This window comes from Paroedura picta, chromosome 10, assembly GCF_049243985.1.
Source record: "Paroedura picta isolate Pp20150507F chromosome 10, Ppicta_v3.0, whole genome shotgun sequence".
Lineage (NCBI taxonomy): Eukaryota > Metazoa > Chordata > Lepidosauria > Squamata > Gekkonidae > Paroedura > Paroedura picta.
This window is the reverse complement of record NC_135378.1, coordinates 23,555,815-23,582,303: the sequence shown is the minus strand read 5'-3', so window position 1 is coordinate 23,582,303 and position 26,489 is coordinate 23,555,815. Positions and strand designations below refer to the sequence as shown.

The 26,489-nt window shown below is 44.7% G+C and overlaps 1 protein-coding gene across 1 annotated transcript in view; it reads right to left on the bottom strand.

Annotated features, from left to right (window-relative positions):
- Positions 1-11,672: 11,672 nt before the first annotated feature.
- Positions 11,673-26,489, bottom strand: part of DTHD1 (death domain containing 1) — a 29,475-nt gene continuing 14,658 nt past the window's right edge. Inside the window, exons 5-10 of the mRNA XM_077301657.1 lie at positions 20,053-20,297; positions 19,060-19,224; positions 17,914-18,203; positions 14,193-14,437; positions 13,177-13,234; positions 11,673-12,122 (exon numbers count right to left, since the gene is read on the bottom strand). Of these exons, the coding sequence (XP_077157772.1) occupies positions 11,803-12,122; positions 13,177-13,234; positions 14,193-14,437; positions 17,914-18,203; positions 19,060-19,224; positions 20,053-20,297 (1,323 nt within the window). The 3' untranslated portion in view covers positions 11,673-11,802. The remainder of the gene's footprint in view (positions 12,123-13,176; positions 13,235-14,192; positions 14,438-17,913; positions 18,204-19,059; positions 19,225-20,052; positions 20,298-26,489) is intronic.

The following is a 26,489-nucleotide window of genomic DNA, read 5'->3' as shown; positions in this document are numbered from 1 at the left end:
AGCATAGTCCAGTGGCACCTTTAAGACCAACAAATATTTATTCAAGGTGTGGGCTTTCGAGTGCTTGCACTTGAAAGCTCACATCTTGAATAAATCTTTGTTGGTCTTAAAGGTGCCACTGGACTATGCTTTTGTTTTGAGAAAAGAGAGTTCAGCTTCCTTCACTGGCTGTATCAGGCCTGTTCAGAAGCCAGAAGCGCATCACATTTTGAGACAGCGCCTCAATGGGGTCTGTTTTGATTAAAGCGTTGTATGTCATATTGGTGGAGCCGAGATTAAGAATGTAGACTTGGGGAAAGAGCGCGGCTGCTTCCAGAAAGGAGGCGGGGCCTCAATTGGACTCCTGCTCCTGTCATCTTCCACCAAGTTGGCTCTTCTTGGCAGGGACAATGAAGCATGCAGCTCCTTAATTTGATGCTGTTTTCTCAAGGGTACAAGGATCACTTGATGCAGACTGACAGAAGTGTTCGAAATAAGGAAGGCGTTCAATAAAGCAGAACATTCACATTAGACAGAGATGCCAACCCCACAGAAGTAGAGGCAAAATAAAGAGGGGATTCTGATTGGGGCGGAGTTTGGGCTGGCATGCACAACAAGCAGACTTCTGGACTGGAAATGTGAGGGTTCTGAACATGAACTGCATCTGCCTCTCCCCACCCACTGTACCTCACTGCACCCCATTCCACCCTGCTTGTAATGTATGGAAGCATCACAAGAGCCTGGCTGGATTGGGGCGTTGGGCCTAGTCTAGACCTGGCAGAGTTTGGATCTTCAGAGAGGGCAGAGCACCAGGCTGTTTAAAATAAAAAAGGGGGAGGGTATTTGGAAGAGAAACAACAATGTTCAGAAAGAGGAGAGGAGAGACCTAACTGTCTAGCTAGTTGTTGTCTGCAGCCATTCCTCTGTTTAACAACTGTTCAGGAGGCAAGCAGGGAGGAAGTGTGCTCAAGCAAGCAGGACGGCTCTTGTTGAGCCAATCAGGACACTGGAAAAGATAATTTGTGAATAACCACAAAGTTCCTATTCTATGTTCAATGTACATGTTTTCTGGTGCCCTTTGTATTTTTCTCAGTTATTAATGTGGCAGATCTTACATAGTCCAATATCCCCAACTATGCAATGCAGCTGAGTTTGGCAAAATCTGAAAAGATTAATGAATCAATTTCAATGAACCTGGTGAATGCACTTACACTGAAATGTCTATCTTGTTTTAACACCACAAGTTCCATATTTTGATGCTTCAAGCAATAAATTGACAACGTAAGCCGTTTGCTGGAATTGTTGGCATGAGGCTTTTTGTCGCTGCTGAAAGAAACCTTGTCTTCTTTCTCTTAACCTTCACAATCCTTCTTCCCAGGTGTTTTTGAGCTCTTCTACCAAAAGGATGTCTGGCTGGCTCAAAAATGTCTGGGGGAGAGGATGTAGGGGGAAGCTGTGGGCAGGGGGAGGCTTTGATACTTTAAATAGCACCCATAAAGACCTGAGCATGACACTGTTTTAATCTACAATTTTAAGAATACCAGTTGGAGGCCCAAAATATGTAATTAGGGATTAGATCATGCTCCATATTTAGAAACATATTGAACTTATGAAAGGGGCAGTAAATAAAAGCATCATCTCTATTTTTCTTCTTCTTTCTTGCTGCTTCTGGTTTTGGCTGGGACTGATTGGAAGGTACAATATGGCAAGGAAGGTTGAGAGTAGAAATGTTGGGGATTGAGACATTAAAATAGGATCCCTGTTCAAGAACCCAAGCCCATGGAACATGGAACTGGGACTGCTTTCAGGGAGGGGCGAAAATCTTAATATGCAGAAATTCTTCTTCAGGGGGATAAGGTAAAGGTAAAGGTATCCCCTGTGCAAGCACCGAGTCATGTCTGACCCTTGGGGTGACGACCTCCAGCGTTTTCATGGCAGACTCAATATGGGGTGGTTTTGCCAGTGCCTTCCCCAGTCATTACCGTTTACCCCCCAGCAAGCTGGGTACTCATTTTACTGACCTCGGAAGGATGGAAGGCTGAGACAACCTTGAACCGGCTGCCGGGATTGAACTCCCAGCCTCATGGGCAGACAGCTTCAGACAGCATGACGGCTGCCTTACCACTCTGTGCCACAAGAGGCTTCAGGGGGATAGCTCGTCCTAATTCCAGAAATCTGTGAATGCCAGAGCATACCATTGCTTACTTTCAGGTGAGACCTGGGGTTCTCCTCTTGCTCCAATTGAGTTCAAATTTACAAAGAAAAGGCAACTTTGCAGGACAGAATCTATGGAGCCATCCGTACTGACTGACCTCCCCTCTCCCAGTCCTGCCCTCTCCAGCTCCATTTTTGAAAGGAAATCCTTCATGACTCCACGAGGCATTCTGTTGTGGACTGCACTGCCAGGAGACTAATGCTGGCTGTGAGCACAGAGCTTCTAAAGGGGTTTAGACTGAGGCATGGGGGAGAGGTCCATCAATGGCCATGGTGAAAAAAGGCAACCTTCATTTTCAGCAGAAGTAATCCTCTGAAAGAGCCTCTTGTGGCGCACAGTGGTAAGGCAGCAGACATGCAGTCTGAAGCTCTGTCCACAAGGCTGGGAGTTCAATCCCAGAAGCCGGCTCAAAGTTGACTCAGCCTTCCATCCTTCCGAGGTCGGTAAAATGAGTACCCAGCTTGCTGGGGGGTAAAACGGTAATGACTGGGGAAGGCACTGGCAAACCACCCCGTATTGAGTCTACCATGAAAACGCTAGAGGGCGTCACCCCAAGGGTCAGACATGACTCGGTGCTTGCACAGGGGATACCTTTACCTTTAATCCTCTGAAACTCAGTGTAGTTGATAACATCAGAGGAGACCCTTGCTCATTGGTGTTAGTACATTTGGCCTAGTGTTGTTCCTAGGCCGCTCCAGAAAATTAGAGCTGCAGAGGAGCAGAGCATTTTGAAACTATGCAGTTATTATTTATCTTTGTGGATGAGGCTTTGAGGTTTAAAAAAGAGAATACATCTTTATTGGAAAGATTATTTACAGACATATATCATATTAACCTGCTTCAATCTCCTTACTGAAGCAGAGTACAAAAGCTTAAAAAGTAGTTACAAAAACAGCACATATCAAGCCTCTTGTGGCTAAGCTGCAAGCAGACTACATGCCTACCCATCAGCAGAGAGCCTTAATGAATGCTGCTTGCCTACTTCTGCAAAGCACACACACTTATCAGCTTTCTCTTCCTGAAGAAAAAGGAAATATGCAGGAGCACACCTTAAACAAAAGAATCCCCAGGACGTGTGCTTGGGAGTTGTTCCATTGCAACCTCACTTGTGACCACTTGATGCAGTAGTGAGCACACAGTTACAACTCAGCTTCTTAAACAGCTTAGCACCAACCCTTCACCAAAGCTGACTTCACCGAATTACTTGCTGATTGCAATTCCAACAATTGACACTCCAGGGGAACTGGTTGGCCACTGTGAACAGGACACTGGACGAGGTGGACCACTCATCCAATCCAGCAGGAATCAGATGTTCTTACATTCCCAGCTATGTCAAAAGTCAGTAGCAGCTCTGAGACTGATGGAGAAGGAGGCTGCTGCTCTCCTGGGAGAAGACTTCATGGTGAAGGCAACCCACTGAGGCCTCCTGTAATGCATCAGCACAAGAGCCTAACAGGGGCAGTCTCCTGGTGGTTGTCCCCTTTTCCAATGACCGCCATACATATCACATCACTATAAGAAATGACTCCATCCCAACATGGTCCCACTGCAGCTACCCCCCCCCCACAGAGGAACAGCTGATGTTGGGGATTGTAAGGCCACTTGGGGCTCCTGCACCTTCCTCGGGCTCTCTTCACCTGCCTTGCATCCGACCGAGACTGTCTTCCTCGCTTCCGTTTTTATCTCAGCTCCCATTCTTGCTCTTCCTCCCTTTCCCCCTTCCCAATGAGGTTTCAAAGGAGGCATTTGTGTACTTTCCTGAAAAAAACAGGGGATAGCATCACAACTCTCATGCTGCTGTGTGCAGGCAGGTGCCTGTTGGCTCTGAGAATCAAGGCATAAGTCTTAAATCCACATACATTTCTTAACTGCCTGTTATGTTAAAGTACTGCTTTAGAGCTAACCTCCCGGGGGGGAAATACAGGAAAAAGGCTTCAGGACTGGAGTTGGTCCTCGGTTTCATATTGCCGTGCCTCACACTTAGGCTGTTGCACAAATAGGTGACCCTCTCTGTGTCTGGATCATCACATAAAAATATCTTCCCAAGCAGACTCCAATTTAGTTCTGTGGTGGGTGAAGAAGAAGAAAACAGCTGTTTGCAGTCTTAATCTGCCACTTGGACCGGTTGCATCCCAGGTGCTGTTTTGGCATATATTATGATCATATCATAAATATTTAAGAATACAGGCAATTAAGAAGTCATGTAGTATCAAGCATGCATTTTATAGATCAAGAGAAGGCATTCCCCTCCCGGTGTGCCTTTGACAACAAGCAACGCTGTTCTGTTGTGCTGTGAACATTGTGCGAGAACCCAAAATACATACATCATCTCAAGTTTATTTTGGCCATCAATTACTCCGATAAATTCTGTGGTTCCACCAGCTCAGCAAAGCTTGCTCAGCCAAAGAGCCTGCTGTGATCCGAGGTTTCATCTTGTCATTTTCAAACTCTTCTGTCAATGCCTTTCAGAACTGGAGAGATCTCTTAGCACCGAGGACGATAAACAAGACCTGCGATATCCTTTGATGCGGAGAGATAAAGAATCCATTTATTGTTCAATCAAACTGCGATTACCATTTACGTTGCCTTATCTACTGGAAGGCTGAAATCAAACTAATCAGTGTGGGGTTTTTTTCCCCAGTCATAGATGAACTGTTCCGTTTGAAAAAACATGACGAGAGCCACACAAGGACAGGGACCAAAAAGAGGTCCCAATATGATGTTTGCCTTCATTTCTGAGCCTTTTTTCAGCCTTTCTTTGCAGCTTTTGCATTGCTATTCTTGTTAAACCCTGCAAGTTTTATCCTGAAACGCATGCTACAAGTATGCTCTCCAGGCAGTGACTATCCCATTAATGAGCTGATTAAGCTAGGTGACACTGGGTCATCAGCAAATAGGAGCGGATACTCCCAGCTCAGTAACAAAACAATGTCCACATTTTATGAACAGTGATGTGGTTTTCTCACATGGAAGACACAGTTGGTCATTAAGCTACAGGGAACGTACACCAAGCCCACTTGGTGTAGTGGTCAAAAGTGATGGCTTCTAATCTGGGGAACTAAGTCTGAGTCCCTACTCCTCCTCTACATGCAGCCAGCTGGGGGACATTGGGCCAGTCAAAGGTCTCTCCATTCCTGTTTTGCTTTACTCAAAATCAAGCCAACAACAAATAGTATCCAATTTAGAATGGTAATGTGAAGATCTTTGGTATCTCAGTGGGTTCAAGGGCGCGTTTTCTTGGTGTCCACAGTTACACATTAAGCTACAGAGAACATAATTGCTTCATCACAGCCGACTTCTAATCTGGTAAACTGGATTTGATTATGTGTTCTGACACATGCAGCCAGCTGGGTGACCTTGGGCTCGCCACAGCACTGATAGAGCTTCTTCTTCTTCTTCTTCTTCTTCTTCTTCCCTGAGATGAAGCACCAAAACAAGTCATTCCAAACTTAGCCTTGTGTGTGTGTGTGTGTGTGTGTGTGTGTGTGTTGGGAGTGGGGGGTGTCCCCTCTGAGTCATGAAAATAAGCCCTTGGAGAAAGGGATTCCATTGCATCTCTAATTGTGTTTGGCAGCAAAGCCTGGCGGTTGGATGAATCAGCCGGCCGACGCAGCCGTGTGGAAACCTTCACCGTTAGCAGCTGTGAATGATCTTGTGACTCTCAGGATCTACATCAAAGGCCTACAGATGGCTTTGGGTAGGCCCTGTGAGAGATGAGCCAGGACAGTCCATTCTTTGGGGTCTAGCCATGGGCAGGCAGGCAAACAGAGAGAGAGAGAGAGAGAGAGAGAGAGAGCTGTCTTTCCATTCCTAGCTGCAGGCTTCCACTGTCCTTTCCAATGGGTCTGTAGTCGTGCATCACTGTGAGCTGTACTCTCGTAGTATAGCAGGATAGAAAAGAGAGAAGCTGGCTTTTGTTTGCTAAATGAAAGGGATTTGCTGGGAACAGACAACAACTCATTCAGTAATATTCTCTATTCTTTACTTCCATCCACTGAATGAGCAGTTCTGGAGAGCGCAAGGTGGGCCATCAGGCTGGAGGCCCATAAGAATAGTATTTCCTATGATGTATTTCACTTTATGCGACATCCATGACCACGTGCATTTCTGTTTCTTGGTGCAATTGTGGGAAGAGATAAGGAAGAGGGGTGGACCACTCTGAAGGGTAGGGAAGGACTGTTGCTCACCACAGAACATCTACTTGGCATGCACAAGGCCCCAGGTTCAATCCCTGGAACCCCCAGGTTAAAGGATCAAGTAGGCAGCAGTGTGAAAGACTCCAGCCCAAGACCCTGGAGATCCACTGCCGTACTGAGCAGACAACATGATGAACCAAGGGTCTGATTATTAGGCAGCTTGTGACAGTCAGGCGAGTCAAAAATGACCAGCCCTAAGCCCACTGGCCCTACCATTTTTTATTCCTATATAGCTTCATGTGCTCATGTGACAATCAGCTGAGTTAAACACAGTTTTCTGGACTTATGTGACCTGCAGCTGCTCGACTTGAGTGCTTTAAAAACAACAACAACGTTTTATTCTTTTGTATAATGATACCCAACAGAGCTGAGTATTTTGCAAATGTAAATAGTTGAAAAAAAAATAAACAGGCCACTTTAAAAATGAGCACTGAGGCCATCTTGTGGTTAAATATAAGGACATCTAGTTGAAAATGAAAGTCATAAATCTGTGAGGTTTTGCAACAGGGGTGGCTAAACTATGCCCCCCCCCAGATATCCACGGACTACAGTTTCCATGAGCCCCTGCATACTGGCAGGAGCTCATGGGAATTGTAGTTTATGGACATCTAGGGACCCACAGTTTGGACAGCCCTGTACAGGTGTTTAACATGGCTGGCCAACCTTTGCTTGCCTGTGATATGGATTATATAGATTTGTGGAACACAATTGAGTCATACACACACTTAACTACAGTTTCATGGTTCATTCTTAGGTCAGACAGAGTGCATTTTAAGCTGCTGTAACACCACATGTATAAAGTTATTTCTTTATCTCTGAAGGTAACCTTGAATTTGTCAAAAGTGGAATGTAGAAGCTATAATTGCTACAAAACAGGAGATTTATAGCACCTGGATATAGTATCTTTCTATATAAAAAGAAGTATATGAAATAAGATATATTTGTCAGTGATGGGTTAGACTGGGAGCCCTCTGCGTAATCTGACTCGTTAGAGGGACAGTTATGGAGTGAGCTTCAGGATACCTCATGGTGACGTATCAAGGTCTTAAAAATGAGCTGCACTGATGCAGACTTCAGAGAATGCACCAATTGGCTTTCTCTCCATGCTTGCAAACATGTCTTCTAAATAAATCCTCTTGCTGCTTAGCTGTCTTTGTTGTGGTCTTGTAAATTTTACATTACATGGTCCATAACACCTGGGAGCCATTCTGCTCTCCGGCCAGCATCCTGGGGGTTGCAGAAGACCTAATGATTGGCCAGTCTCCATATCAAATTCATACCATGTTGTTTTTGCAATTATGGACTTCAGGAGTTCTTGCAGAAGTGGCACGTTAGAGACACAAATGAAAAGGGATGCCATAGTGAAGCATGGAATGTCTCTGTTTCTGTTCCTTGGGAATTTTTGTTTTGTGAACCTTTCCTTGATTAAAATCTGAAAGGGCCACTTCACCTTAAAGGCCAGTGGCACTTTTAAGACCAACCAAGTTTTATTCAAGGTGTGAATTTTCGTGTGCGTGCACACTTCCTCAGACAAGGAAATAGACATCATCACATATACAATGAGAAAGTAAATTAGCTAACTTATCAAACAGCATCATGCAGCATAATGAACATGTTTAGCACAATCAAATGTCTTGCTAGAATAACAAACTGAGTTTGTCAGTCCTTTAGGTTCAGCTCCCATTCACAAAAACATAAGAGGACTAAAATGTGAATGAGACTTGAACCCAAAGCATATAGGCTGCATTATAGAAATTTTGGTTGGACAAATCAATTCTGGATCTGTTTTTCCCTGTGAAGAGCTGTTTTTGCATTTGGAAAACACTACTACTGATGAGAGCCTCTTGTGGCGCAGAGTGGTAAGGCAGCCACCTGAAAGCTTTGCCCATGAGGTTGGGAGTTCAATCCCAGCAGCCGGCTCAAGGTTGACTCAGCCTTCCATCCTTCCGAGGTCGGTAAAATGAGTACCCAGCTTGCTGGGGGGTAAACGGTAATGACTGGGGAAGGCACTGGCAAACCACCCCGTATTGAGTCTGCCATGAAAACGCTAGAGGGCGTCACCCCAAGGGTCAGACATGACTCGGTGCTTGCACAGGGGATACCTTTACCTTTACCTTTACTACTGATGAAGAACATTTTGAAACACATCATTTATGGGTGAATTGTCTGATAGTGTACCAGTGCATCAGTATTTCTGTTTAAATTGTTGTTGTTGTCAGCCATTCACTCATGTCTGACTCCCATGGGACAGCTGTGGCCATGATCCCTGACCTTGCACTGCCTCCCTCAGCCGTGCAGTGTTCTGCCTGGTGTCTATTCCGATTGAGTCTAACCACCACATTCTTTGTCGGCCTGGTTTCCTTTTTTCCACTGACCAATTCCAGCATAATTGCTTTCTCCACTGAGTTGAATGGCATGACATGGCCACAGTAAGTGAGCCGGAGCTTTCTGATTTTGCCTACCAGTGATAGATCAGGCTTTATGCACTGTAGTATTTCCTTGCTTGTGACTTTTTCCATCCATGGAACCCTCAGAAGCCTTCTCCAACACCAAAGTTCAAACAAATCGATTCTTCTCTTGTCTGATTTTTTCATTGTCCAACTTTCACAGCCGTGAGCGGTTACTGGGAATATGACAGATTTAACTAATCTACATTTGGTAGTCAGGCTTATGTCCTTGCTTTTCCATGTTTGGTTCAAGGTCGTCATTGCTGAGCGACTCAGGGCAACTCAACGTTTTATTTCCATACTGCCATTGGCTCTCACATCAATTTGTGACCCAAGAAAAATGAATTCTTGATTGCATTCAATCTCTTCACCATCAATTGTTATGGTGACATGTCTGTTTTTTGCAGTGGTCATTATTTTTGTCTTTTTCGTGTTTAAGAAAAGGTCAAATTCCTTGCTTACTTCATTGGCCTTTGTAATCTGCAGTTCTAGGAGTTCCTTAGTTTCTGACAGGCGGTTGGTATCATCAGCATACCGAAGATTATTTATATGTCTTCCTCCAATCTTAATTCCAGTGTTTGATTCTTTGAGTTCCATCTCTCTCATAATCATCTCAGCATCCAAACTGTCCTGGAAGGGGGAAAGAGTACAACCCTGTCGCACTCCTCGCTCTATTTTGAAACAGTCAGTGTCACCAAATGGTGCACATACATTTAAATACATAGTATTAATTGTTAAACTGATGCCACTGTTTTGAAACACAGTGGAAGCAAATACAGAGTCTGCAACATTGTACTAGGAATTGTATGCCCAGTAGCTGCATTTTGCTTAAAAGTCCCTGTGTTCATCATAACTGTGGCTCTATTGACTTGATTGTTGACTTGCAGGAGGGCATTTGGGGCTGGAATAAGGCACGACACACCATTGTTGGGATAAACAAGGCCACAGCTTTTATTACCTCCCCACGGAAGGGTTGGCGCAGCATGGGAGAGGGAGCCTGACCTAGCAGTCAGCAGACTGCGCCACAACACGCATCCAGAAGCGCCCTGGGGACCCGCACCATTCCCAGCTGGGAGAGCAGATCCCCTTGCCTACTAAAGTCCGCCCTACGGGAAGCGACCTACACGGGGGAGCCAATGGGCGTACACCTCATTTGGTTGTCCCCAGGTTGCCTGGCAAAATGAGCCCTTGGCCTCCCAGCTGGGTAAGCCACGCTCGTTTTCATGCCATCTCTTACAGAGGTCCCGAACTCCAGGGAGTCTGATTGCACACCGGACTCCCTGACAACAGGCTCCATCCCATGCGAATCCGCAACTGTGACGAAATATTAACAGAGAACATCCACCTCAAACACTGACATAGGGTGGGAGAGTGGGAAGCTGTTACGTGGCATCCTGGAGAAGAGGCTGGAACTCGCACACGTGGCACCTTTATAGGCACCGCGGTCCCGCCTCTCCGTTTACGTTCTGCGCGCTGCAAGCATGCAGTGTGCCAGGGCTGCTGGGGAAGTCGTGCCTGCCTCCAGTCAGTCCTCCGCAGTGTCAACCAGCATCTGCGGTGAGTCTTTGCTGCCCTTTATCCTCACAAGGCTTTTGATTGTGGTAAACATCTTCATTATGCTACATATGGGTTTGATACCTTCGCAATGCTGTTTACTAAATTTTTCCTGATTTACTCTCTACTTATATCTGTACTCTGATGATTCCTATTTCATTGTCTGAGAAAGTGTGCATGCACACGAAAGATCACACCTTGAATAAAACTTGGTGGGCCTTAAAAGTGCCACTGGACTCAAATTTTGTTCTGCTGCTTCAGACCAACATGGCTACCCACCTGAATCTATCTTCTTGGTGTAGGACAGTTGCAGGTGGGTAGCCACGTGAGAATGAAGTAGAAGAACAAGACGTGAGTCTAGTAGCATCTTAAAGATCAACATTTTTCCCAAGGCATAAACGTTGAAGAGTAAAACATCCCTCGGCCAGGTATCTGAAAACCTTGTTGGTATTTAAGGTGATACTGAATTCAAATATTGGTAAGTGTCTAGATATCCCATACAAATTGTAGATCTCATACAAGCAATGTGGATGTTCCTCTGGGAGATTTTAAAGAGAGTTATTGTCAACTGCAGTTACCAGGATACATGTGCAAAGGTATTGAGTCAATGTATTGCTTATGTGCTACAGCATTTTTCTTCTTTCATCAGCAACCTCAAGATGGAGGCCATCCATCTTGATATTGATCCAGACTCATACTTGCTTAGCTCTTCTACCAGAGTGTCACCACCAATGTCATCAACATACCTATGTTACTTCTGGGTGACATAGCGATATCGCAGTTACTTCCTGCTTCTTTTTTCTCCACTTGTGGTAAGTTCCCCCAGTTCCTTAGAGCCCTGAAATTGGGGGGGGGGTGTCCTCCAAACCAGGAGAGCCTCTACCCCCAACTGGGACTGGCAACCCTATTCTCAGGAACTGTCCTGAAACTTTAGCTTCTAACAAAATGAAGTTGTGGGCCCTTTACATTCAGAGATATAAGTGCAAATGTGCAGACAGCATTCTATCCCATTGTTCCGAGACTCAGCTTTCTCCCACCTTTCATGGTTCAGGCCAGAGAATAGCATGAAGTTCTTGTGGTGGCTAGGAAGCTCTTGAACGTGTCAAAACTCTGTTAGATTCTCTCATGTTTCAAAACACATCAGACCCCTAGTATTTAGCGATACTTCTGGTTCACAGTGACTTATCGTCTCCCCCTCCCCCTCCTAGGCTACCCCCTCACAAAATTACTAGCTATGGGCCTGGCAGAGACATGAACCACCAAAGCAATGACAAAGCCTTCAGACATATAATTATAAGAAATGTTAATTACAGCAAAGAACCTGTCATTAAGGAACAGCAGAAGACGGGAAACAAAAGAATTATATCGATTGTTCATTTCTAATGAAGAAATCAGATTTATACTGACACCCTCAGATGTAGCTCTGCTGCCAATGAGTGTTCCTTGGGAAGACTTGATTCTCCCAGCTGAACCGGAGACCTTTGGCAAGATCGCTTCTGCCACTTTTGCAGAGATAGCGAGTGAGGAGTCGGAGCTTGTCAGCCGATCTCGGCAGGTTCCTTTTCCAGAAGCACAGGACCTCGTAGATCTGCTCCGTGAGATTATCGGGGCACTTCAGTTTAATAAACTGAAGGGTGCTTCGGTGGAGAGGAAGGAAGAGCGCGAGGGACGAAGCATTATCTTCCGACAGCTCTCCTGACAGCCAGCGGAGTAAGCTGCTCCACAATGCCTCTGTTAGTCAAAATATTAACTCATAAAGATCCTGATCTTTCTATTTTTAAGAATAATGACAAACCGCATTTAAAAGGGCTATAGTGTTATATCCTTATCCATGGTTCCTTTATATATTTGTGAAACAGCCTGGGGGGTGGAACGTGTCCAGCTGTCCAAGTTGGAAGAGGGCCAATCAGGGTGCAGCCAGCAAAGCAAAGCTTTGGCCCTGTCCCTGCAGCTCCTGGAGCCAGCAGCAGGTAAGGGGAGAGGGCTCTGGGCAAAGAGTCCTGGTGGAGGGCCTGCTAACGAGGGCCTCTTGGCCTGCTAGGCTAGGCCTGCTTATGAGGGCTGCTGACTGCCTGCTAAGGAGCTCTGTCCCGGGCCTGCTAACAAGCTGCCCAGCCCGTGCCCACCCCATTTGATCCGGCTGCGAGCTGCAGCCCAAAGCCACGTTAAGATGTCTGGCCAGGGGCAAGGGGAGGGGACCCTTTCTAGACCTGTTCTTAGGAACGGGCTTTGAAGCTAGTATATAAATACTATGATCCTTTTAAATTAATATACATAGCCCTCCATCTTGATGAGTGCTGCCAAAGCTCAGCAGAGGGGAAAGCACTTGGGCAGAGGGCAACTCCAGAGAACTGGAATGGATGGGGAAAAGACTAGCCCCGTCCCTCCAAGCCACAGTTCTTATTCCCGATGCCACAGTGGGATACAGGAATGGCAGCTGCTGAGCTTCATACAGACAAGTTGTCTAAGTCAACACTTAGTTCTGGCCTGACACTGCAGTCCTAAGCACATGTACTGGGAATGAAATCTCACTGAACTCAATAGGTAGGACTGCCTAATAGGTAGGCCCAAGATCAGTTCTCCAGGAGAAAATGGGTGCTTTGGAGCTTGAACTCTGCGGTATCATGCCCTGCTGATGTCCCACCCCTCCTCAAACTCTGCACTTCCCAGGTTCAACCCCCAAAATCTCCAGGTATTTCCCAATCTGCAGCTGGCAGCCCTATCAAAACCACTTGCTTCTGGGTAAACATGCAGCCTCCCCCTCCTAACAAAAAAAATCTCTTACCTGATGGATCCTTTGGGATCCCTTTTGTACTTTGTGGACGGCTGATGATCTTCTCTTTCTATCCAAGAAAAGAAATTCATTATTTATTCCCAAGGGAGGGAAAATCCAATCAAATAATATTCAGGGTTGAACTCGGAAAGCATGAAGGATAAGAGATTCCTCCCGCCATGGAATGTAGTAAAGTGTGACCCAATGTTTTGTATGTTCCCAGGTCTACCACCAGTCATTCACTCACTAATTATGGCAAGCTGAAAATTGGCAGCAAAAAACAAAGGAAGGCAGGAAGAAAAAAACTTAACCCAAGTATTGAATTAAGAACCAGAAGGTTCAAGAAATCCAAATTTAAGGGCCTGGTAATACTGTATCTTGATAGATTAAAAAGTGTGATATCAAATATATGACATATATGTATATATAAAGTAAATGTATATATAAAGTAAATAAATAAAAATATTATATATTGAGCTACAGCATTTCCCTTAAATCTTGGCCCACAGACAGCTTGGTGTCATGGATAAGAGGGGCAGTGTCAAAGCTGGAGAACTAGGTTAGATTCCCCATTCCTCCACATACAGCCAGCTGGGTGACCTTGGGGCAGTCACAGTTCTCTTAGAGCTGTTCTTGCTGAGCAATTCTCTCAGAGTTCTCTCAGCCCTACCTACCTCACAGGATATCTGTCATGGGGAGAGGATAAGAAAGGTATTTGTAAACCACTTTGGGACTCCTTCAGGTAGTGAAAAGTGGGGTATAAAAAAAACAACTCTTCTTCCCTATCAAATTCCTGGTTTTGCTCATAACCTTGGAGAGTTCCAAGGAACAGCTGGCCTTGATCTGCAGGTCACTCTCCAATAGTGGTGTCAGGTGCCCAACCAGTAAGGATATAATATGAAGGGTATCGCCATGGCTTGAATACTGTCCAGTTGCTAGGAACACCCCCTCCCCTTTACTTTAATCGCATACCCAACTATTATACAATATTACAGGCTGCAAGTCAAGCACTAACTTCTGAAGCACACCTTCGGCAAGGTTAAAGCCAACTTGCAAACAGGATCCTGGTGCTGGTAGTCTTGGGGGAGAATCGGTTGATCTAAGTTCTTGACTATGACTTCTTTGTTCACTTTATAACACAAGACTGTTCCCTTGAAATGAGGTGAGCTGAAGTTGCCGTATTCATCCACTTCCTTGATTTGAAGGGCAAGCCTCGGCTTCCTTTGCACATGGAAAGTGAGAGTGTAGGTTTTTCCAAATTCCATCCCATCATCTGTAGAATATGGAATGCAAAAAAGTGACATGGCCACCAAGGAGATGGCGAAGCACCCATGTTCCAGATTTCTTAACTTCCATTGCAACTCCATCCCAAAAATGGTGAGTGGAAACAAGAGCTCACCAGTGTGAGTTCTTCTTGGAAAAATCACTGACGGAGACACCGGAAATCATACCTCGAAGAACCCAGCTAGGTTAGAACTACTGGGAATAATTGAATGAAAGCCAAATAAATCTAGTTTATCCCAACACAAGCACTGATTTACCTAGATCATTGTTGCTGCTGCTGCTATTATGATTATTAGTACGAGTGGTAACAATATAATAACAATAATAATTTTGGTTGGGGCCAAAGTTAACTCCTATCTACCTACCAATTTGCGGCCCCACCCACCCTTCTGTCCATCTATTTATGTGTCAATTCACTCCTGGAACAGCCTGAATTTGGGAAGAATTCCAACAATTATAATAGACACCCCATGGAAGTATTGCTGCTGTTTTACCCTGCTGTTATTTATGTAAATTAATTTTAAAACTTAATTTGATCTGTTTTAATTTTGCATTTTATATAATTTTTGTACACTTCTCTGAGCCAGTTTGCTGGGAGGGCAATCTAAAAAGCTAATAAATAAATAACATAATTAAATAAGAATCACAATTCATTGGAATCAGCAGCTTGGCTATATGCTAGACTTAGAATCAAGATTCTCTTCAATAACAGATCTAAACTCCTGCTCAGAGTAAAAGATGATCCCTTTTCAAGCAACTGGAAAAACTTGATCGACCAGAGACTGAACCAACTTGGCTTTTCTCCAGTTTCGGGAAGAAAAAAAGAAATTATTCAGATTGGATTTTAGAAGTTCCATGGGGGTTATGTTCTTTGGCATATAATGGACATATAATGTTCTTTGGCACATAACAGACTCAACCCTCTTGCTATATTACACACATATTTAAAATCTATGACTCCACCCCAATATCAAGATATTTTTTGGCCGCCAGATAAAATGCTATCTTGACCCCAGAAATTTTTGTAACAGAGTTGTTTTTGTAACATAGGTAACTAGCTCACTTAGTTTTCAAATGCTCCAATGTCAATGAAAAGAAAGATGGATTAAACCACTATTGGGGAAGAATGAGCTTATAAATGTAAATCGAGATCAATCTTCAGTTTTGGGGTATGGACCCAGATACTATCCGACGATTGGCATCCTATCTCCTGGCAACTCAACATAAAATTAAAATTAATACACTGCTATGATAAGATATAATAGCTTAAGTCTTACAGCCAAAGAGTACCATAAAGGAAAAAGAAAGGAATAATAATAATAATACCCTTCTCATTATTGTACATTTATGCAAGCACTTCATATACATGTCAAGACCCTGTTCGCTGATTACCTGTTCATCTATTCTCATGTTCTTGCCATGGGTTGTTCCCATGACCTGTTTATGCCCTGCATGAATTGTGCAGTAGTTTTTTTTTAATTGCTTTAAGAGCCAAGGTCTCTTTCTCACACATCTCCTGGGAATATAAAATTGTTTTCACCTTGTTAGCCATGATGTATCTTTTAGGAATGTCTTTGTAGCTGTGGCGCAGAGGTTTAAGGCAGCAGACATGCTGTCTGAAAGCTCTGCCCATGAGGCTGGGAGTTCAATCCCAGCAGCCAGCTCAAGGTTGACTCAGCCTTCCCTCCTTCTGAGGTCGGTAAAATGAGTACCCAGCTTGCTGGGGGGTAAACGGTAACGACTGGGAAAGGGAATGGCAAACCAGCCCGTTTTGAGTCTGCCATGAAAACACTAGAGGGCATCACCCCAAGGGTCAGACATGACCCGGTGCTTTCACGGGGGATACCTTTACCTTTTGTAGTTTCTAAGCTTTTGTGTGGGCTTTTTGAATGGTAACATGGTCCACACCTGGCATCTCATCCAGAATGTCCAGTTTCAAATAGGGAGGAAGGGAATTTAGAGACAGTTAATAGTTTGCTTGCTAGCTTGGTTCTTCAGTTTGAGCAAGCAGCCACCTTGCTCTCTGTCCACTATTTTCTTCAATAAAGACACTCACTTCAACCAGCAAGTCTACATATTGAGAATTTGACACAAGCTTGACAATACATTATGTCATAGACATTATCTCAGTTTGTTGTTAGGTGCAAAGTCGAGGTAGGGAGCCAAGCGGGGGCTCACCATACGCATTTTGTTGTGGGGGAAATAAGCCTCAGTGTGCTTAGTGGTTGAGGTTGGGACCCATGTTGGGCCCCAATAAAAAAAAATAATGGTTATTAGAGGGTGAAGGGATCTCCCCACGAGTATCATTGACCCTCGCTTATATATTCTAATTCTCAATTTGGTGGAATCTGAGGAGTCTTTAGTCCAGGCACTGGAGATGTAAAGGAACAAGACAGAGCTTTCTACAAATCTGAAAAACATCTCAGGTTTGCAAAACAAAAACAATTAAAATCTAAAAAAGAAAACTTTGTCTTATTTTTTTTTTAAAGACAACGAAAATGAGCATATATAGTTTGAAGAAGTGGATGTCTTCAGTGGCTGCCATTAGGCTTGGTTTCTGTCAGGAGAAGGGGCCATGGTGGAGGTGGGGAACAGGGCCTTTTCCAGGCCTGTTCTGGCCCTTGAAAGAGGACTGAAGCAACCACCCAGGAACTTGATAACTCTCAGTTTGCATGACTCACCCAGTCTGGGTTGCTTTCTACCATTCGACAGTAACCATTCCATGAGAAACCGAGGCAGGTGGCCCACCTGGGCCCCATGGTAAGAAGGGGAGGAGTGGCACTGGAGTTCTACCTGGCTCTATCAAGCTCTATCAAGAGCCTCTTGTGGCGCAGAGTGGTAAGGCAGCTGTCTGAAAGCTTTGCCTATGAGGCTGGGAGTTCAATCCCAGCAGCCGGCTCAAGGTTGACTCAGCCTTCCATCCTTCCGAGGTCGGTAAAATGAGTACCCAGCTTGCTGGGGGGTAAACGGTCATGACTGGGGAAGGCACTGGCAAACCACCCCGTATTGAGTCTGCCATGAAAACGCTAGAGGGCGTCACCCCAAGGGTCAGACATGACTCGGTGCTTGCACAGGGGATACCTTTACCTTTTTATCAAGCTCTGCATGAGCCAAGGCAGATGGCACCTGCCTCACCCAGCCCCAACATAAGGTGAGGCAGAGGAAGGAGTTTGGTGGCCCCTCTCCCACCCGAGAGCTGTGTGAGGGGAAGCAAGTGGCCCTGCTAAGCCTACCCCAAACCTGTGTGAGTTGAGGCAGGTGGCCTACCAACCTGGCCTACCCTGGAATGAGGCAAGGGAGGCAGTGGCATATGCCCCATTCTTTCTGAGCCTTCTCTTCCAGTAACCCTGAGAAACCCCCAAGGATATCTAGGATGTCTTGCCTTGAAAACTTTACGGTCAGCTGTGATTTGATGACCAACAAAACAGAACCAAAACAAATAAAAATAAATAATAATCCACACACCTGAAGCAAAAATGTTTCCACTGAATCTAAAGTGAACCTGTTCGCCTTCTTTGAGTCTGAATTGCTGAGAGGGCTCAGGGGGCCCCGAGTACCCTTCTACCCTCAGACTCTGCAGCTCTGGGTTCAGGTCCTTGGATGGCACCAGCAAGATGATGATCTTGTAAGGATCTTCTTTGTTCTGATATAAGACCACGTTTGCCATGGTGCTGTGGGTGTTCTTCTCCAGGTGCTGAACTAAGTGTGCCAGATGTGCCTTGTCCGTAGCAGAGGACTGGCGGACGACAATAAAGCTGCATGAAAGTATAGAAAGGGGGCAGGAATCATATTCCACCTTTGGTAACAAAGCTTCATTGTGTGTCCTATGTGTGAATGTTGAATCTATGTCATGTTGCCAAGAAAATCATGTCCGGCCTATAAACACTTCAGGGTCGCACAAGCTGTATGAGCCAGTCCACATACAGATGTTGTGCTGTTAACTTAAGCTTCAAGCAGTGACATCTATTTGAGTGGTATGATTAAAAATTCTTCCTGGAATATTAAAGTATCTTTGTATGCAAAGCTGAATGTTCCCCATGTTACGTGATTCATTTAAAAACTCCTTGCATCTAGAAAAGTAGAAAGCAAGGAAGAAGGGTAGGCTATACCCTGAAATGCTAGCTTTCTGTATGTGTGACATATTTTTCATTGAGGAAAATTCCAGACATGATCGCTGTAAAGGGATGAGCAGTTTGATGCAAGGAGTTTCTGAGCCCTCGCCCAATGTTCAATCAAAAGATTTCTGAAAGCGTTCATTCAGCTGATGATGTGATGCACCTGTATTTATGAACCTGCCCTAAATATAGCAGCATTGATTCAGAGCTGCTTAAAAATGTTCAAAAAGTGAGAAAACAGGAATGGATGATTTGCACTCCCCCCCCCACACACACACACACTTTTTATCTGAAATACCTGAAGCATAATTCAGATATCTGATCTCATCCAGGAGTCCTTATGGGGCTCCTGCATCTCAAGATACCCATCTCAAAAGCTCCCTGAACATTTCTTTGCAGTACTGACTGACTGTAGAACGAATAACTTCCTAGTGGCCTGTCTGTCCAAACAGGACCTTTATACCTACTTGAGGTCATCCGTCAAACATAGTCGCACCTTTCTAAAGGCTCGTTCAATTCAAATGACACAAGGCCGCTCCGCGCGTTCCGCACGGCGACTTCTTCCAGCAGAGACCATTCCTCTTCTTTGCTTCTGTACCCCAGTAATTTCAAGGATTCGTTGAGGGGCTCCCCTTGTTTTCTCGGGGAGGCGCTCATTGCCCTAGATGATAATCACAAGATATGGACAAGACGAAAAAGATGAAAAAGACTTAGGAGCATCTGGTCGGGTGGATGCGGCTGAGAATAAAATACAGCTGCTCAGCTTCTCCCACTAGCAATATGCTGTCCGGGATTCTTGGAGCTACAAAACAAACAAACTTGAATAACCAAGCTGGGATACGGCCCTTAAAACCACAAAGTGCAAACACATCATAGAATCATAGAGTTGGAAGGGACCTCATGGGTCATCTAGTCCAAACATGACCAGTGCTAGCCTAATGTAGCCTCCCATCAGCATAACATTAAAAAAAAAACTATGCTAATGATGACCAAGAGTTTTGCTTGAAGGTTTGTCAGCATCCCAGAGCACGATGGGTGGTTGTGTCAGGGGTTCTTGTGTCTGTAAGGACAGGTGTGTTTTGCTGGAACTCTATAACACCCCCTCCCCCGTATCCCATGTAGCTTCTTCTCACATGTTTTCCTTCCAAAGGAGGGCAATGAAACATATAAGGGAGGGGTGGCCAAACTGTGGCTCTCCAAATATCCAGGAACAACAATCCCCATCGGTGCTGGCAGGAGCTCATGGGAATTGTAGTTCATGGACAACTGGAGAGTCACAGTTTGGCCAACCCTGATATAAGGCTTTGAACAGAAAACGTCTCATGTGAATTGAGCGTGGGGGATACAACTGGGCAGTTTTCTGGTTTGGGCAGTAGCCCTGTGTCAGGCAGAACAAGGAGTTCTGCCCTCAGAAACAATGTCTGCAAATCTGGGCGAGGAATAGAGATGATACATAGTGTTCAGTCGGATAGAAATGATTCTTTCTCACCGAAAATGATGCATGCTTGTAACCCGGTTTACAGAAGCGCTCGTTGCTCTGCCCTGGTCTGCCTCTTCTCCTTCCCTCTTTTTTTCTGGGTTTGGCGGACAGGGTAAAATAACCGTGACGGATTGGTTGTACGTCTGGGCTGGTGGATGCTGCAGACGCACCAGTGGGCTGGCAGAGACTACCGAATGATACAAGTCTTGCTTCATTTTTAACATTGAAAGTATCGATGGCTCGATTGGCTGGACCTGGGTATGAAAAATATATTCATTTATTGACAAAGCTTATATAGACCTTTGCAGAATAACATTAATGGACAATCCATGGACAGTCCAAAGGAACTAACTATCTATAGTCGGGGCCAGCAAATAGGTCAGTTTGTAGTCCTCAGTTTCTAAAAGGTTCAGGCAATGTGGGGAAAATGCCTAACCCCACACTGAGAAATACCCCTGTGGCTGTGGATATTACAACAGAGACAGAGACAGAATGTTGTGGTAGTTAGATTGTCAAAACAGGATCTGGGTGACTCAGGTTCAAACCTCCTACTCTGCCATGCAAGTTCACTAGGTGACTTTGGGCCAATCCCCCATTCTCAGTGGAACCTTCTCCCCAGGGATGTAATGAAGACAAAATAGAAGAGAGGAGACTAACATAGGCCACTTTTGGGGGGGGGGCAGAATATAAACCTGCTACCCCACCACTACGCTCAGTTTTTGAGGCCTTACTTTGGGACACACAGACACCCATCTTGTGAGATTAGGCAGATGGCAACCCAAGAAAGGGCCTTCTTGGTTGTGGCACTAAACCTCTGGACTCCCTCCTCAGGGAGAATCAGCTGTCTCTTTCTGATGCCATCTTCCACCAGCAGGTGAAAGACTTTTTGTTGTTGTTTTATTTCGCATTCCCTCAGTGATCCCTCCTCCTTAATTGCTGTTCTAATGTTTTTAATTGTTTTGATGGTGTGCTTTGGTTCATTACTGTATTAGGGCTATCAGCCTCCAGGTGGGACCTGAGGGTCCCATGGAATTACAGCTCATCTCCAGACTACAGAGATTAATTCCACTGGAGAAAATGGTTGCTTCTGAGGGTACACTGTATGGCATTGTACCCCACAAAGGTCCTCGATCTTCTTAGACTCCACTCTGAAATCTTTAGGAGTTTTCTCTACCTGAATATGGCAGCCCTACCCTTCCATCTCCCACCAGGAGAGAGGACCTGGCAACTCTATACAGGATGCATAATTACACGCATATTTTCAGTTCTAAGTTTATCTACATTTAGACTCTTTTATATAATCTGTTGCCTTCTCCGGCAAATCAGGATAATGGTGTTTCCTAAACATTTCATGCTACAGTTCCCCAGTTCTATATGATTAAGGTCACCGGCTGAGCCAACAGATGTAATGACTCAGTGTTGTGGCTACAGGTCATGACCCAATGTTCTGATGCACATGCAGGGGCTTCCCCATCCTCTTCTGCAAGCAGGGGAATCGCTTGAGTGTTCAAAAGGGAACCCTCCATCTGTGCTCAGAGCACATACACTTCCCTTCGTCGATATGGCAGATGGGACAAAATGCCCAGGGTTATCAGCTGCATGGAATGAGTGCCAACTTCTGTTCACTTTCTTCTCCCTGCCTTCTGAATTAGGTACTCCCACTGCAGATCTCGTGATGGATTAATGCTAGTGAATTGCTCATTAAAAATTAGGTTTCGCTCCAGTCCCATTCATCCTTTTGTTGCCTGGGAATTGTTGTTCTTCATAGCACTCTGTTCTTCCCTGATTCAGAGTTTTTTTATTTATCAGTGCAAAACTTTTTGATGCCTTTTTCCTCCACAAGCAGAGAGCAGTGTATTAGTAAGGAGCCAGTTTGGTGTAGTGGTTAGGAGTGCGGACTTCTAATCTGGCATGCCGGGTTCGATTCTGCACTTCCCCACATGCAGCCAGCTGGGTGACCATGGGCTCACTGTGACGCTGATAAAGCTGTTCTGACTGAGCAGGAATATCAGGGCTCTCTCAGCCTCACCCACCTCACAGGGTGTCTGTTGTGGGGAGAGGAAAGGGAAGGTGACTGTAACCTTCTTTGAGACTCCTTTGGGCAGAGAAAAGCAGCATATGAGAACCAACTCTTCTTCTTCTTCTTCTTCTTCTTCTTCTTCTTCTTCTTCTTCTTCTTCTTCTTCTTCTTCTTCTTCTTCTAGTTGCTGTTCCCTTCAGGCCAACGTATTGTGGGGAGGGGGCAAATTAACAAGGAGAATATCTAAAATTAATTTTAGAATGGCAGTATGTGCAACTTACCATAGTTCTCTGCTCCTGTATTTCATTTGTACTTCCCCAGCCCCTTCTGAAACCCCCATGTAAATGGGTAAAACAGACCAGTTTACACCAAACACCAATGCCATCGTACACCTGACTTAAGCAAGATTCCTTCTGTGCAATGTTTTCCTGATGGGTATGTGTATTCCTGTGCATTGATGAAATGCCTCAACCCAACACTCTGAAATGAAACCATACACTGGTCTTTCTCAACTATGGTCTTGTGAAACCCTGTAGTTTATTCAGTCATCGGTTTCCTGGATAGGTGAGAGTTGACTTTTATATATATTTTTAAATTCATTAAACATGTATCAGGTGATATGACCATATATGGCCATGTCAATCCACCTACACCTCTCAAAATAGCCAATGATGTGCCTGGAGGGGGTGGGAAAGGGTGGGGCTTCTGATGGGCATGCTTCCCAACCATATTCTCCTCAATTACATCATTTCTTGAAGCCTACAAGACCATCGGCTGTTTTGTGACACATCGGTAACGCAGATATAGGAAAAAATAAAGATGAAATGAAGGGATTGAAAACTGATGATGTAAAGATAGGAATGGTAATTTAGAGGTGGGAAAAATAAGATTAAATGAAGGAATGGAAATTTTGGCAAAATATGCAGGCACATCTTGCTGTACTCAATTTGCACAGATAAATTTAACTGCTGCTAGTTGCTAACATCTTGGCTCCAGATCAATGAGAACTCGAAAAGCTGGGGAGAAATGTGTACAAAAATAATTTGTGCAGAATTCCTAGATGCCTGCTCACCACCATAAAGGTAAAGGTAAAGGTATCCCCTGTGCAAGCACCGAGTCACGTCTGACCCTTGGGGTGACGCCCTCTAGCATTTTCATGGCAGACTCAATACGGGGTGGTTTGCCAGTGCCTTCCCCAGTCATTACCATTTACCCCACAGCAAGCTGGGTACTCATTTTACCAACCTCAGAAGGATGGAAGACTGAGTCAACCTTGTGCCAGCTGCTGGGATTGAACTCCCAACCTCATGAGCAGAGCTTTCAGACTGTATGTCTGCTGCCTTACCACTCTGCGCCACAAGAGGCTCTACGTTCACCACCGTAGGCCCATATAAATTCTTCACCCTGGCCTCTAATCCACATAAATAGGACTTGTCTGTTTTTCATGTGGACATTGAACCATGCTTCAGTAGTATGCTAATGAAGAATTGCAATACTCCCAATCACTAGCCTGGTCTGCGTTCTGTTACAACCAATGAAAAGGCTCTTGAATGAACCAATCATAAGGCTCTGCTAAGAGACAATCTGGTTCTTTGGTGGGAAGCCTGAAGTGTATATAAGTTTGTGGGGTTCTTGTGTTTACTGTTTGGTATTTTGGTTGTTTTGGGGGTTTAATAAGGAGCTAAGTTACTGAAGAAACTGCTTTCTGTGTTTGTTGAACCTAATATGGTCTTCATGTGAAGAATATTGCTTTCTTTTTATGAAAATAGGCGGAGATGAGGGTGGTAATTGGTGAAATGCCTGCTGATGTCATGATGAGATTGATGATTCTTTGAAAAAGGAGGGAACATGGATTTCTCCAATACTCAAAGAGAAGGAGCATCTGGAGAAGGGGGATTGTTTTGCCTGAGGAAGAGGAAGTGGGTCTTTCAAGCGTGTTGTTACACCACAGTCCTGTCTCAGTCTACTTTCTGATGCATATAAGAAACAACTCTTTTTCCTCTCCAAAGAAGCATTGGAGTAATATAACGGATGTCCTGCAGGGGTCCATGGGGGATTGGAAATTCCTGATGATTTTTCCTCCAGTGGCTGAACAGCCTCTGATTGGCTGAACAGGAGACTTCCTGTTTTTTGAGCACACTTCCTCCCTGCTTGCTTTCAGAACAGCAGTTGATCAACGGAAAAATGACTGCAGGCAACAGCCATCTCTCTCTTTCTCTATCTCCATAGTTGTTTCTCTTCATAAATAAAAGTATTTTGTTCTTTAAGCTTCCCGGTGCTTCATTATCTCTGAATATTGAAACTCTGCCAATAAGAGGTAGTTGTAGACCATTCCTAAGGAGACATTCCATGGAAGGCAATCATTTTTCTGACTGCCAATTAGTGAGAAATCTGTCATGTAGGAGCAAGATGCTCAACCAAGGATTTAGAGCTTATATTCAGATATGGCTGGATGATTTTTAACCTGGCTTTGGGCTGAAACAGCTTCTGACAAGCACATCATATACTGCTGATATTCTTCTGGGCTTCAGTACTATCAACCATAGCAATCTCCTTGAGCACATATCTGGCTTGTGGGCTGAAGGCATTGTGTTCTAGTGCCTTCTCCCATCTGAACCTGTCCTGGACCATCCTCTAAGGCCATTGCACAGGTGTGTCCACCTTCAGATGTGAGACAGGTATTTACTGGAGTGAGGATTTTTTATGAGTACCAGCATGGTGAATGGTTAAGAGCAGCTGCTTCTAATCTAGAGCATCGGGTTTGATTCCCCACTCCTCCACATGCAAACAGTTGGGTGACTTTGGGCTATCCATGGTTCTCTTTGAACAGTTCTGTTAGAGCTCTCTCAGCCCCATCTAACTCACAGGCTGTCTGGTTTGGGGAGAGGAAAGGGAAAGGCATTTGTAAAGTGCTTTGGGTCATGAAAAGTGGGGGATACATACACACACACACACTTTGAGACTCATTCAGGTAGTGAAAAGTAGGGTAAAAAAACAACTCTTCTTCAAAGTAGGGTACAGCTACATAGAAGAAGAAGAGCTGTTTATGTATGTGCATGTATGTATGTGTGTGTGTGTGTGTATATATACATATATACATACACAAACACACACACATACATACACACACACATAAACAGCTCTTCTTCTTCTATGTAGCTGTACCCTACTTTGAAGAAGAGTTGTTTTTTTACCCTACTTTTCACTACCTGAATGAGTCTCAAAGTGGCTTACCATCGCAATCACTTTCCCTTTGTCTCCCCATTACAGACACCCTGTGAGGTAGGTGGGGCTGAGAGGTTTCTGACAGAACTGCTCTGTGAGAACAGCTCTAACAGGACTGTGACTAGCCCAGGGTCACCCAGCTGGCTGCATGTGGAGGAGCAGGGAATCAACACTGGCTCTCCAGGTAAGAAGCTGCTGCGTTTAACCACTACACTAAGCTGGTTCTGTACCTAGGATTCTCTGCCTTGGACTGCTTTAGCTGGTCACAGCATTTTAGTGAAAAGCCGAGTCTGGTTCGTTATAAATGTTAATAATTAATTCCAATGCTTTTTCAAAACGCCACTGAAATCTGAGTATATATTGCTGATTATTTGTATTTTATATATTGTTATTCTTTTGGTTGGGACTTTTCAAATCAATGCTGTAGATTTTGGGGGAAGGGGAAATGATAAGCATTCCATAGAAAATTGGTGTCCTCTGAAGAGGTTAGTCCATCTTCCTTCCCGGGACCATACAACTGTTCAGGCTGCTCGTCTTAAATGACTACTCTGCAGTGAGCGAAAGGCCTTCATAGCTGTTTCCTAAGCTTTTGCTGCCACCCAGGGATGAAATGAATGACAGCCTCGTTTTGATATCCAGAATTCTTGACAGGCTGCTGAAAGCTGGTTGCGGCAGAGGCTAATGAAATGCTTTTGTCCATGAAAGATTCTCCTCTTAGCAGCCTCTGTTAGGATGTGGGCAACAATTTAAAGAACAACACAACTCCTTGCACCGACATTGAGGAGTGTGCTTTTCAGAGAGCAGCCACAGAGTACACTTCTTTTCAAGAGTCAGTTTAGATGTTTGCGATGGGTGGGAACCTGATTAACTGTTGGACTTTTGAGTTCTTATCTTCTTCCCCTCCCATTTGCATGGGGCATATCAAGATTGAAGATGGAAATGTGACAATCATCCTTCAAAGTCCCGCCTCTTGTCCTGGCTCTGAACCAATCCTTGTGAATATGACTTAGGCTTTATGCAAAGCCCACTGATTGTCAGCCAATTGGAGTCCACAGAACTTGGCTGGATGGGAGAGGGTGAGCCGGCTTAAGAAGGATGAAGGATCCTCTTTCATTTTTGAAGAGGGATTTTGTGGCTCTGGGAAGGAGCCTCATCTTAGTCAGGTTTTTATTTGGAATTTTGAGTTGGGTTTGGGGGTCAG